This window comes from Stenella coeruleoalba (assembly GCF_951394435.1).
Source record: "Stenella coeruleoalba genome assembly, chromosome: 2".
Taxonomy (NCBI): Eukaryota; Metazoa; Chordata; class Mammalia; order Artiodactyla; family Delphinidae; genus Stenella; species Stenella coeruleoalba.
Genome location: NC_137147.1, coordinates 7,978,786 through 7,991,199, shown reverse-complemented (window position 1 = coordinate 7,991,199; position 12,414 = coordinate 7,978,786). Strand labels below are relative to the sequence as shown.

At 42.7% G+C, this 12,414-nt stretch overlaps 1 protein-coding gene across 7 annotated transcripts in view; it reads left to right on the top strand.

Annotated features, from left to right (window-relative positions):
* Positions 1-5,533: 5,533 nt before the first annotated feature.
* PAPOLA (poly(A) polymerase alpha) overlaps positions 5,534-12,414 on the top strand; it is a 60,753-nt gene continuing 53,872 nt past the window's right edge. For 3 of the 7 annotated variants that reach the window (XM_079908176.1, XM_079908174.1, XM_079908171.1), the window contains exon 1: positions 5,537-6,461. In XM_079908176.1, the coding sequence (XP_079764302.1) occupies positions 6,454-6,461 (8 nt within the window). In that variant the 5' untranslated portion in view covers positions 5,537-6,453. Of the gene's footprint in view, positions 6,462-12,414 lie in introns of all 7 variants that reach the window. The other 4 variants (XM_079908177.1, XM_079908175.1, XM_079908172.1 and 1 more) reach the window with 3 other exon arrangements.

The following is a 12,414-nucleotide window of genomic DNA, read 5'->3' as shown; positions in this document are numbered from 1 at the left end:
AAGGACCTAGAATATAGAATAGTCTAGACAGTTTTGAGGAACAGCAAACCTGGAAGACTTCATTCTAAATATTAAGATTTATTATAAAGCTACAGTAATTAAGACAGACACATAGATCAATTGAACAGAATAAGGAGTCCAGAAACAGATCCACGTATTTACAATCACTTGATTTACAACAAAGGCCCTATTGCAATTCAATGGGGAAAGTATGGTCTTGTCAATAAATTCTGCAGGTCATTAGGAGATCTATATATTAAAAACAAATAAACAAACAACCCCCCCCAAATAAAAACACCTTGACCTCTACCTCACAGTGTATATAAAATTACTTTGAGATGGATCTTAGACCAAAATGTGAAAGCCAGAATAATAAAGCTTCTAGAATAGAATAAAACATAAGAGGAATTCTTCGTAACCCTGGAGTGGGCAAAGATTTCTCAAGACAACATTAAGAGTGAAAAGACAAGCCTCAGAATGGGGAAGATATTTGCAATACATACAAATGACAGAGGTCTTGTACTCAGAATATGTTAAAAACTCCTACAAGTCAATAAGACTGAAAACTCAATTTAAAGGTAGGCAGAAGACTTGAGTATCCACTCCATGAAAGGGAATATCCAAATGATCAATCAGCATATTGAAAAAGGCTGAAAGTCATTAATCATCAGAGAAATACAAATGAAAACTACAATAAGATTCCATTATGATACTACTCTTTGGCCAAAATTAAATGAACTGATAACACCAAGTGTTGATGAGGATGTGGAGCAACTGGAACCCACCTATAGAGTGGAATATAGATTGGTGCTCTCACTTTGAAAACCATTTGGGAGGACTTAATAAAGTCAAATATGGGTATACACATGACCCAGCAATTCCATTCCTGGGTATATACCCAAGACTGCTTATATCTTCAAAAAGACACGTACAAAAATGTTCAGAGCAACATTACTCACAAAAGCCCCAAACTAGAAACAACCAAAATGTCCATGAATAGGAGAAAGACATGCTGTGGTATCTACAATAGGAGAAAGATGTATCATCGTAGTATAGAGTACCACATTGAAATGAAAAAGAGTGACTCTTACCTCTGACAACATGAAGAATCTTACAGATGAAATGTTGAGTGAAAGAAGTTAGATACAAGGGTAAATACTGTATCTGAAGTTGAAAAACAGATATAACTAGTCCATAGTGGACTAGTCAGAAGAGTGATTACCAGGTAATGGTGGTGTTGGTGGCAATAGAGGGTTATCCACTGGGAGGAAGCCTGCTGGGAGACTGGACATTTTCTACATCTTGATTTAAGTGATAATTACATTGGCGTGTACATGGATAAAACTTCATTCCACTAAGTAGGGAGTGCTACAGAGATGGGGAACAAGTACAGATGCCTTAGTATTTGTAAACTTTACTGTATAAGTCGTACTTTAATAATCTTTTAAAAAGGAGTTGGTACTCTACCTTAAAAAATACTAAAGTATACTATGTTTCCTTAAAGTTAAAAAAATAACAAACCCAGAAACTCTTCCTTAAAATATGGATTTGTTCATAGAGTTCCTTAGATCCACTTCAGGAAAGAAAAATACCAGTTGAATACCCATAAAATTTGTTTGGAGTACTTTATATTAAAAAAAAAGGAAGTTAATCAAAACACCATTCAAATTCTTTATTTAGAGTGTATTTGGGAGTGGCACAAAGTCAGTTTAGTTGGTATGGCAGGCAAGACATCCCCCAGTGCTCTCTGATTGCAGGCAGAGAGGGCCCCCAGGTACTGAAAGCGAGTGAGGCCTGGGCACGGAGGCCTCCTTTTGTCCACCATTTCTTACAGGCAAGACTCCAGCCTCTGTGACCTTCCCTGAGTTCTTCCAAAGGGCAGATTTGAACAGTTGCTAATCAAGGAAGGAGCAGCCGAGAAACCACCTGGGGCAAGATTAAAGGGACCAGAGAAGCTCATCAAGATTAAGAGACAAGGGACTTCCCTCCTGGCGCAGTGGTAAGAATCTGCCTGCCAAAGCAAGGGACACGGGTTCGAGCCCTGGTCCGGGAAGATCCCACATGCTGCGGAGCAACTAAGCCATTGCGCCACAACTCCTGAGCCTGCGCTCTAGAGCCCGCGAGCCACAACTGCTGAGCCTGCGCTCTAGAGCCCGCGAGCCACAACTGCTGAGCCTGCGCTCTAGAGCCCGCGAGCCACAACTGCTGAGCCTGCGCTCTAGAGCCCGCGAGCCACAACTGCTGAGCCCGTGTGCTGCAGCTACTGAAGCCAGCGTGCCTAGAGCCCGTCCTCCGCAACAAGAGAAGCCACCGCAACACAACTAGAGAAAGTCCGCACATAGCAACAAAGACCCAATGCAGCCAAAAAAAAAAAAAAACCACAAAAGATTAAGAGAAGACCACCTGACACGAGATTAAGGGAGTGCAAGCCATGCTCACGCTCGAATCTTGTCAGATAAACCCTTTGTCAAACCCTCTGGGGTTGGGACACATAGCTTTTCGAGGCAGAAGCCTGGTGTGTCCCCCTTTGCCTGGCAAAGCAATAAAGATATTCTTTTCTACTTCACCCAAAACTCTGTTTCCAGGATTTGATTTGGCACCGGTATACAGAGAGGCCAAGCTTTTGGTAACACTTCCTTTCATGCAAATGATAGAAGACACGTTCTTCAAAACATCAACATCTAAAAGAGGAATGAGAATTTAATAAAAAGACAGCTCATGAGTACAGAACTATTAGATGGAAGTGCTTATGTTATTATTTTGACTTTAGTGACTCATAAGTCTGCTTTTTGATTGGAATTTTTTTTCCTTTTTTTTTGGCCACACCAGACAGCATGCAGGATCTTAGTTCCCCCACCAGGGATCAAACCCGCCCCCGCTGCAGTGGACGCACAGAATCTTAACCACTGGACCACGAGGGAAGTCCCTGATTGAAATTTTTAAAAAGTATGCACCATTAGTAGCCAAATGAGTCATTATAGTTTATTATTCGGATAAAAATCTCCGTATCGTACAGTATCTCCAACGATCACCTCCTAAATGCCACTGAAACAATCCAGGTAGTTCCCAATATGTGAAGAGATTCAAAAATATTTTCTGTGCATTTTTGTGATTTGCATGCTCTGTGGTCCTAAGAGACCCAGTCTAGAAATCTTCCCACTATTTATGACATTGTTGTGTGGAAAATGCAATGTGAATACTTCAGACATCAGTAGAAAACATCTGCCCCTTCTCTTAGCTGCCGGTGGAAAGCAGGCCCTGGGGCAGGGCAAAGTCTGCAGCTATAAAGCAGCCTCAGCAGCAGCTGGAGGGAGTGGGCAGGGACTCTAAGAACATGTACAGCAAGGCTACCACAACGTGGATATTGTCTTAACCAAAACACTGGTAACTGGCTTTATTTCACTCTCCACTTTCCTTGGCTCAAATTATATCCTTAATTGGGTTCTAAACGTTGGGGATTTGTGACCACCTAGCTCGTTACTCATTTGTGAAACAGGAGTTGGGTCAGATTGTAGTGGCCAGGTGTGTGTAAGGCCCTTCCAGAACTGAAACAGGATTCCGAAATATGAGCAAGTTGCTTTCAGAGTTTAGAATCTCTGTTTCCAGCCCTGACTTCTCTCCTCAGGTCCTGGAGTATGTTTTCAATAGCCTCAGAGACTTTTCGGAAGGTCCCACAAGCACTTCAGAATCAACCCATATCAAACCACTCTCACAACCTCATCCCCGTGCCCCGTTATCCTCTTGTTTCCTATTTCATTTAATCCCCCCCCACCCCGGCCAGAACCTTCATAATCATCTTTGTCTTCTTCCTCCCCTCCCCTCTTGAAACTAGGATTAACCACATTGCCTAAATCTCTCTCAAATTGGTCCCTTCTTTTTTATTTCAAGCTTCATCATCTCTTACCTGAATATGGCAAGAGCCACCTCATCTTTCCTCCAACTTCAAAACATCTGGCAGTTCACAGCATATTTTTAAAAAATTTTTATTTTATTTATTTTTGGCTGCGTTGGGTCTTCGTTGTTGCATGCGGGCTTTCTCTAGTTGTGGAGAGCGGGGGCTACTCTTCGTTGCGGTGTGTGGGCTACCCTTCGTTGCGGTGGCTTCTCTTGTTGCAGAGCACGGGCTCTAGAGTGTGCCGGCTTCAGTAGTTGTGGCGTAAGGGTATAGTTGCTCCGCGGTATGTGGGAATCTTCCTGGATTGGGGCTCAAACCGTGTCCCCTGCATTGGCAGTCGGATTCTTAACCACTGCGCCACCAGGGAAGTTCCTGTCTGGGAAGTTCAAATTGATTCCCTACCCTTTTATCTTCCCACAAATATCAATGTAATCTTCCCGTTTTAAAACTTCCAATGTCTTCCCCATTCACAAAAAGATAAAATCCAAATCTCTCAGAAAGGCTTCAGGTCTCAGGTCAAAGATCAGCTCCTCTGAGAGGCCTAGTTTGACCACCGTATCTAAAGTTGAACTGCCCCGTAATTTTATCATCTGATTTATTTTATTCATGGTTCTTATTACAATCTATAATTCCCTTACCTCTTCAAGTGTTTATCTGCTCCCACCCCACAGAATCTAAGTGGGACAGTGTTAGTATTTGACAATCATCAGTGCCTATCTTTATGAGCAATTTTTAAGACCATAGCTTTAATATTTTTTTGATTCCACTGGACCTCAGATTTTCAAAAATTTTGACAGGTCTATTGCTGGGCCCCCACCTAAAGCCACAAGAGGGTAAGGGAATAAGTAGAATTGAGAATCAAATACAAGTCTGTCTCCAGATCATTGCTGTTCCGTAGAAATGATGGGCACATACATAATTAAAATTTTTCTAGTAGCCACATTTTAAAAAGTAAAAAGGAACAGTTGAAATTTTCACATTTTCTTTAATGCACTATATCCAAAACACAAAATAAAAAAATTGTCAGTGAGGTATTTCATTCTTTTGTTCATAGTAAGATCTCTGAAATGTGCGCGTGATTTGAACTTACATCTTAAATGAACGAGCCTCATTTCAAGTGCCGGCAAGCCGCATGTGACAAATGGCTACCTTATTGGACAATGCGGGTTTGGATCCTGTGCTTTTCCCACTGAGCCCCTCATTAGTCCTAGAACGCTAGTCCCACTAGACTTTCTGTGAAAAAATGGAAATCTTTTGTCAAATTTCCTGAAGAGTTACAAGTGCATATTTAAAGAATTTAGAACTTTAACTTTCCCATATGTGATGCCCCCCTTTCCCTCCATTAATCTTCTGTGTGACACTTTGGAACGCGTTCTATATTCGAAGAGGGAAAGAATATCAGAGTCAAGTCAGTCTCAGGTATTCTTTATTCAACTTTTGCTGGAGGTGTGCAGGTAACTCCCAGGTCCCACCCCACGGAGAGAAGGGGTTGCAAAACACAACCTCAGGGAAACTATGGGCGAAACGGCCTTTGCTATTATCCCAAGGCTTACTGCCACCTACGTTTCTACTGAATGACAGCTTTACAGTGAGTTCCAGTGCACCAACTGTTAGAAATAAATTTAGCTCCTGTTCTCGAATCTGCTGTCATCACAATCCTATCCAGCAAATTTATTCATTCAACAGATATTTCCTGAGCGCCTGTGTACACCTCAGTGGACAGAACAACTCCAAAGCTCCGTGCCGGGGGAACCGAGTTTAGCGGGTAAGGCGGGAGTCCTAGTGACGTCTCTGCGCCCTCTGTCCCCCGCAGTGCCAAGCACCCTTATTGCATTATCACATTAAATAGGCGCCACTACCCTAGGAAGCAGGCATTACTCTCACTTTGCAAAAAATAAGAGGTTGAGTAACCTGTTACAACCCAGTGTCCCCGTGCTGAGCCCAGCGCCCGGGTCACGCGTGGGCGCCTCGGTCCCCTCCAAGCGCCTCCACCGACGCGGTCCGAGGGGAAGCGCAGCCGCCGCGACCTCGGGCTGAGAGAACGGCGGGACCTCACAATGCACCGGAAGCGGCGCCTCTCCGGGGCCTTCCTCGCGCCGTCCGGGCTGCATCGCCCCCATCGGCGACAAGAGCGGCCCGGCAGGAGGGACACCCCCGAGCCCAGAGCCTCCCAATCGGATACCTCCCATACCCGCTACGTGTGCCGCGGAAGCCCGACACAACTGCGGCGGAAGCCGCCGGAGCGCCTGCCGGCGCACGAACTACCCTTCCCGTGAGGCTTCGCGGCGGGCCGGGCGGCTGCTGCGCAGGCGCACGCATAGCGTGTGTAGCGGCGTCAGCGGTTCTAGAACGTTGCTGTGGTAGCGCTCGGGCGCCATGTTAGGACGAAGGGGAAGGAGGAGAAGCGCTTAAAGCGGCGGGAGCGGGTGCGGGAGTGGGGTTGGACCCAGGGCTGAGGCAGGCCCCCCCCTCCCTCCCGCCTCAGTGGATCATGCCCAGGGCGGCAGCGGCGGCGGTTGCGGGGGGGAAGTGACTGGGCGGTGCCGGCGCCGGAGACGATGCCGTTGTAAGTGATTTGTATTCTGTTTTCTCTCGCACGCCGGCGGGGCCTTGGGGGCGTCGGGGGAGGGGAGGGGGGAGGGGGGCGCGCGAGCCGGGCCCTCGCCCCGAGGGGAGGCGGGCGGGACTGGGGCTCTTCCTGTTTCCTCTCCCACTCGCCGCCGCACTTCCCCTTGTGTTCGGTTCCCGCTTCCCCCCACCCCTTCCTGGCTTCGGCGGCTGTCGGGCCGGGGGCCTTCCCCTTCCGGAAGGGCCGGAGGAGCTTCTAACCTTACTGCTCCCGCTCCTCCGCCTCGTCCGATAAAAGAAAGGTGGGGGGGAACCCGGTGCCCAGCTGCCGGGGAGAAAGGCCCTGCTCCTCGCGGGGTCTGCACACGGGGTTCGGGCTCGTCCCCCGGCGCCTCTCGGGCTCGTTTCGCTGCTTCTGTTCCCGGCCTAGCTCTCCCTCACGTTTCCTAGATGCCCACTTTGTACGCCAGTGTTAACCCACTTCCGCGTCCCAGCCTGCCTGAGCGCGAGTTAAAAGCCCAGTTTTGAGCGTCGAGTCCAGCTGTTCGAACATCCCCTCCCCCCGCCTCCGTTCCCTCCAGCCTTTCGGCTGCCAGGAGAGGGGCACTTTCCCGGGTGCCCCCCGTCGAAAGGCGTTGCGTTACGTGTTGCTCTCCCGGTTTTGTTTCGATAGGGTCGCCGGATTTCATCTTGCTTCCGTCTTTCCATGTGCAGTGATACTTTCTGTTCTTCTGATGGTAGACTTTTTCTTATTGTAGTCCATCTGTGCCTTCTAATCTCACTAGGCCTGTATCTTATACTTTTTTCCCCTTGTTGGGTTTTTTAAATAAGTTTTCCTTTTCTTTTCTCTCTCAAAGAATGGGATGTAACTTGAGAACTCATTGTTGATCGAAAGATTACAGCCTTTTTTTCTGCGTGTATACAGCAGAGTAGAGGCCTAAATCGTGAGACTGCATTTCTTCCATTTTTGAAGATTTAAGGGTGAGAGATGGGGGGCCGAGTTCTCTTTGTAGCCCCGAAGCATGTAATTGACCCTTGAAGTTTTACTTGAACGCAGAATAAAGATTTTGGGGTTTCTAGACACCTAACGGTCACCTTACGCTTATTTTATTTTATTTTTTTAAGTAAAAACACCTTCTTTTCTGCAAATATCACTGATTATAGTTTTACAGTTTTATTTATGTATGTGTATATGTGTGTATGTCTCTGTTTACAGGTGAGGCTCTAAGTTTGAAACAGGCTTTAAAGACATCTGTCCCATTTTACACGATATTTTAAAAAGGAATTTCATGCTCCTTCCTTCTCACCCACTCTAGTCATTTTGTTAAGAGGCCTATCAACATATTTCTGTAATGAGGATATTTGTTAATTTTAATTAAATATAGCAGACCTAAAATCTTATAAGATGCAAGGTCCCTGTTAATTGAATCATACTTTTATGGAACAATGAAAAGGGTTACTAGGAGAACCGAGTCTAAGCAAGATTTTTGTGGCATTTTTCAATTCAGCAGCAATTAAAGTAAACCTAAATGTTTGCAGTAATGCCATGTGACTTCTTTGTGTTAGCTCACATTTTATTGCTGTTTCTGATAATCATGTCAGTATTAAAAATTGATCAGTAATAGGAAATGTATGCCTTAAAGGGCTTTAATGAAGAAATAATTTATGTCTTTTTAGAAATTAAAAGTTCTTTTATACCTGCTTTTTCCCAGCATGCTTTGAGGAAGGGAGATATACCTTTCCTTTAAAGACCTAAGTGCTTCACATTGTTTGGAAGTTAGTGCAGATGTTTAAAATGGAAGACAAAGTGAAGGCAGCAGATTCTCACACACGGATATTGTCTTTCTAGTGTGTTTCTTGAAATGTGAACAATATGGCCAGTTTTTCATTAGCTTTTCTCTTACTGTTAACCCTATGTGTACTATAGTCCTTTTAAAGTAAACTAAAAGACTATAGACTGCCTAGTTAAGTAGGCCTTTTTTCTCATTAGTTTGCTTTCTTTGTTTTTCATGTTCTGGTATCATTAATTTTATTTCTTTGATGTTTTGAATTGTGATTTCCAGACTGTATTGTGTTTGACTTCCACTTTCCTGTTTGGTGTGGCTGTTAAGTCTTTGTGAGTGGGTGGGGGGGTTAAGGTATAGGTAAATTGTCAGAATGGATGAAATCAAAACAGATTACTGAAGTTACGTCGTTAGAAAACATTGTGAGCAGGTCTCCATATATTGTCCAAAAGCATATGTAATTGCATATATAGTTTTGAAAAGCTGGTATGGTTTAAGAGCCATGGTGATTAAGCTTCCAAAATTTTGGTAGTCTTAGGATCTGTTAATACCAGATTTCTCATGGTGGTACTATTCACATTTTAGGCTGATAATTCTGTCCTGTGTATTGCAGGGTGTTTAACAGCATGCCTGACTTCTACCTACTAGATTGTGGGAGTCCCACCCCCCATGTCCTGGTAATGAAAATCAAAAGTGTGTCCAGATATTGCCAGATGTACCTTGGGGGCCAACATCTTGTTGACAACTACTGCATTAATACAGTGTATAAGACCTGTATGAGAACTATATTCCAGTTTCTGCCTTACTCTGTGCTGGTCAGATCATTATTTGCATCAGCTCAGTTCTAGTTATCACACTGGTAATAAAAAAGACTTTAAGGGGAGTAAACATTATCAGTGACTTAGCATTCATGGCACATTTGTAGAATGTTATTGGAAGAGATATTTAGCAAGACTTGGGGGAGACAATAGCTTTTCTTCCATATTTTTGGGGTTGTCACAAAAAAAGAGGGAATTGGAGTAGTTTCATGTAGTGATAAGAGGTAGAACTGAGACCTTTTGGTGGGTAGTAATATCGTGTAGCAGTGGTTCTCAGAGTGTGATTTGTAGAAGCCTGGATGTCAGGGGTCCTTGAGATCCTTTTAGGGAGTACATAAAATCCAAACTTTTCATAATATTGAGATGTTATGTCTTTTTAGTCTGTTGACATTTGCACCAGTGGTGCAAAAGCAGTGGTGGGTAGTGATGCTTTAGGAAGAATCAGGGCAGAGGCACTGTATTCTACTAGTTGTCATTGTATTACTTCACTACACACATGCACACAAACACACACAGTTTGAAAAAAAAGTCCTTGATGAAGCAGTAAAAAATGTTGATTTTATTAAGTCTTGACCCTTGAGTTTTTTGAGTATGTTGTGATAAAATGGGAAGTACACTTAAAGCTGTATGCTAAAAAGTAGGATGGTTGTTTTGCGAAGAGCACATGTATGATTGATTTGTGAGCTAAGCTAGTGCTTTTCTCATTGAGCTCTGTTTTTACCTGAAAGAACAATTGATGAACTATGATGTTCATACTTGACTACTTAGCATTTACTTGAAAAATGGAGCCTGTCTCTTTAAGAACAACTGACAGTGTTTGTGGCCAGTGATAAAATTTGAGCTTTCAAGCAAAAATTAGAATTTTAGAATGCTTGTTTCTGTCATTGTGAGCTTGACAGCCTCCCAGTAATTAAAAATGTTTCTGATTTGATCGATGGTGATATTAGTGAACTTTTTTTGATTTTGTATAATAATGTGCCAACATTTGGAAGATATGCGTATCTTAAGTGAACCCACATTTTCCAAACCACCAATCATGATGTAATAAAATCATGCATGGGTAAAGGTACATTTAAAGTGCAAGGTGGACCAGTCGATTTTAATGCAAGAGTGCAAAGGGTTTATTGCTGTAGTTTCTGCTTTCATACTGCAACTAGTCTCTAAGAAATTACCACTTGCGGCATTTTGGTGTAATATCAAAGAAGAATATCCAAAGTTATTTGAAAAGGCTATTAGAACACTGTTTTCTAGTTATAATGGTGTAATGCCAGGTTTTATTCCTGTGCATCTACCAAAACAACTTATCAAAAGGGATTACATGCAGAAGCAGATGTGGGAACCAGCTTTTTTTTTTTTTTTTTTTTTTTTGGTACACGGGCTTCTCACTGTTGTGGCCTCTCCCGTTGCGGAGCACAGGCTCCGGACGCGCAGGCTCAGCGGCCATGGCTCACGGGCGCAGCCACTCCGCGGCATGTGGGATCTTCCCGGACCGGGGCACGAACCCGCGTCCCCTGCATCGGCAGGCGGACTCTCAACCACTGCGCCACCAGGGAAGCCCGGGAACCAGCTATTTTTGATTAAGCCAGAGTTAAGAGATCTGCAAAAATGTAAAATAGTGCTGTTCTTCTCACTAAGTTTTTTTTTTGGAAACCAGTTATTTTTAAAAAAGTCATTTATGTTAACATGTAATAGATTTCTTGTTACTGTACAAAAATTTCCCTGTTGTAATTTCTAATGTAGTAAATAATGGCAGACATAATCCATATAAACAAAAGGTCATTGGAGTCCTCAATAAATTTTAAGAGTTGTGAAAGGGTCCTAAGACCCAAAAGTTCGAGAAACTGATGTATAGTAACAACTGACAGCTGCCCCAAGCTGCGCTGTTTCCAGTGGTGGTGTCTGTGCAGCATCTCTGGTGGTTTTTGAATGGTCTGGAGGAATGGACACACACATGATTTAAAGATATTTTTTGTTGTCAATGAAAAGCAATGTATTAGATAACCTTTGAAAGGTAACTTCTAACTGAGAGATTTTGATTCTCAGATTTTAAGATGTAGAGATTTTGTAATGAATTTCTTGCTGCTTAATAAAAGTTATGGTTTTGAAATGTGGTATTTTACTTTAAGCATGTTGTCGGTTCATGCTTTTTGATGGAGAAGTTGGGAGGGAAGATAATTGGATTTGAGTGAATTTGTAAGTCAGTTCCCACTCCCTGACACCCCCTCCCTCAACCCCTCAAAGCCTTCTGGCTTGAAAACATATAACTTTTGATTCATCAGAATATTCCATTTCTTGGTAACTAAGCTACTTCAAGTTAACATTACAATTAAATTTCACCTTGAGTTGCATCTAGGCAGGTTTATAAAAGCTACTCTCTGGCAAAATGAGGCCAGTTGGAGTCCCAGCTATTTTTCATTTTTGGTTGGTGGAAGAGGCATGTCTTTTATTTGGTATGTTCATCGTTCTGATTATTCAGCAGCTTTTAAATAAGTGTACAATCTGAGTCTGTGATTCATAAAACAGCACCATTGCAGGAGATATTAGTTCTTGTAAAGTGAGGCTCAAAGTCGTCACTCTAAGGTCTTAAGGGTGCTAAGTTATAGACTGCAGCCGAATTCAACTCTGGGTTCCATGTTTCATTCTCATTCTAGTACTGTGCCATTTACTGTGTATCTTGTTGAGAACTATGTTTCATCAGCTCAATGGGAGTCTGTTTGTATGTCTTAAGTATACTTAATTTTCAAGATCAAGTTGTGTGGAAGATAGTTGTTTTTTAGTCGTTGGATTGCAGGTCTGCAGAATTTTATAGCATTCTCACTTGAAAATTTAAGGATTTGCAGAAGAAAAAAATGTAGGAGTTTAAATTTGATATTTTTATTCCTCTTCTGTCACAGAATTGTCTCACATTTCTGTTCCCTCTATATTTCGTTCAGAAACCAGCTTCTTGCATTTTACAGTAGTCTTTATAGTTTTAAATAAGTTTTTATTTAAGAATAGTGTTCCTGTCATTTTGGTTATCAGAAACATCTAAATTGCATTTCCTGTTTATAATACTATGATTTAATATATTTTTGACTATTATTTTCTGATACATTTTTGTACTTTTTAGATTCTCTAGTTACATTTCTTTCATTTTCAAATTGTGCTTGACAAATACTGATGCAGGAATGCTGTGGTTTGGCTGTTTTTTGTTTTTGCTTCTAGCCCCTCTTGGAGAGAGGGCAGAGGGACAGTTGGAAGTGCCCTTAGGAAGGAAGGAAAAATAACCTGGCCATTGTTACAATTCAGTAACAAGTACCTTTTCTCTGTATAATCAACCTTTTATTTCCAAAGTTTGGCGTTGGGATTC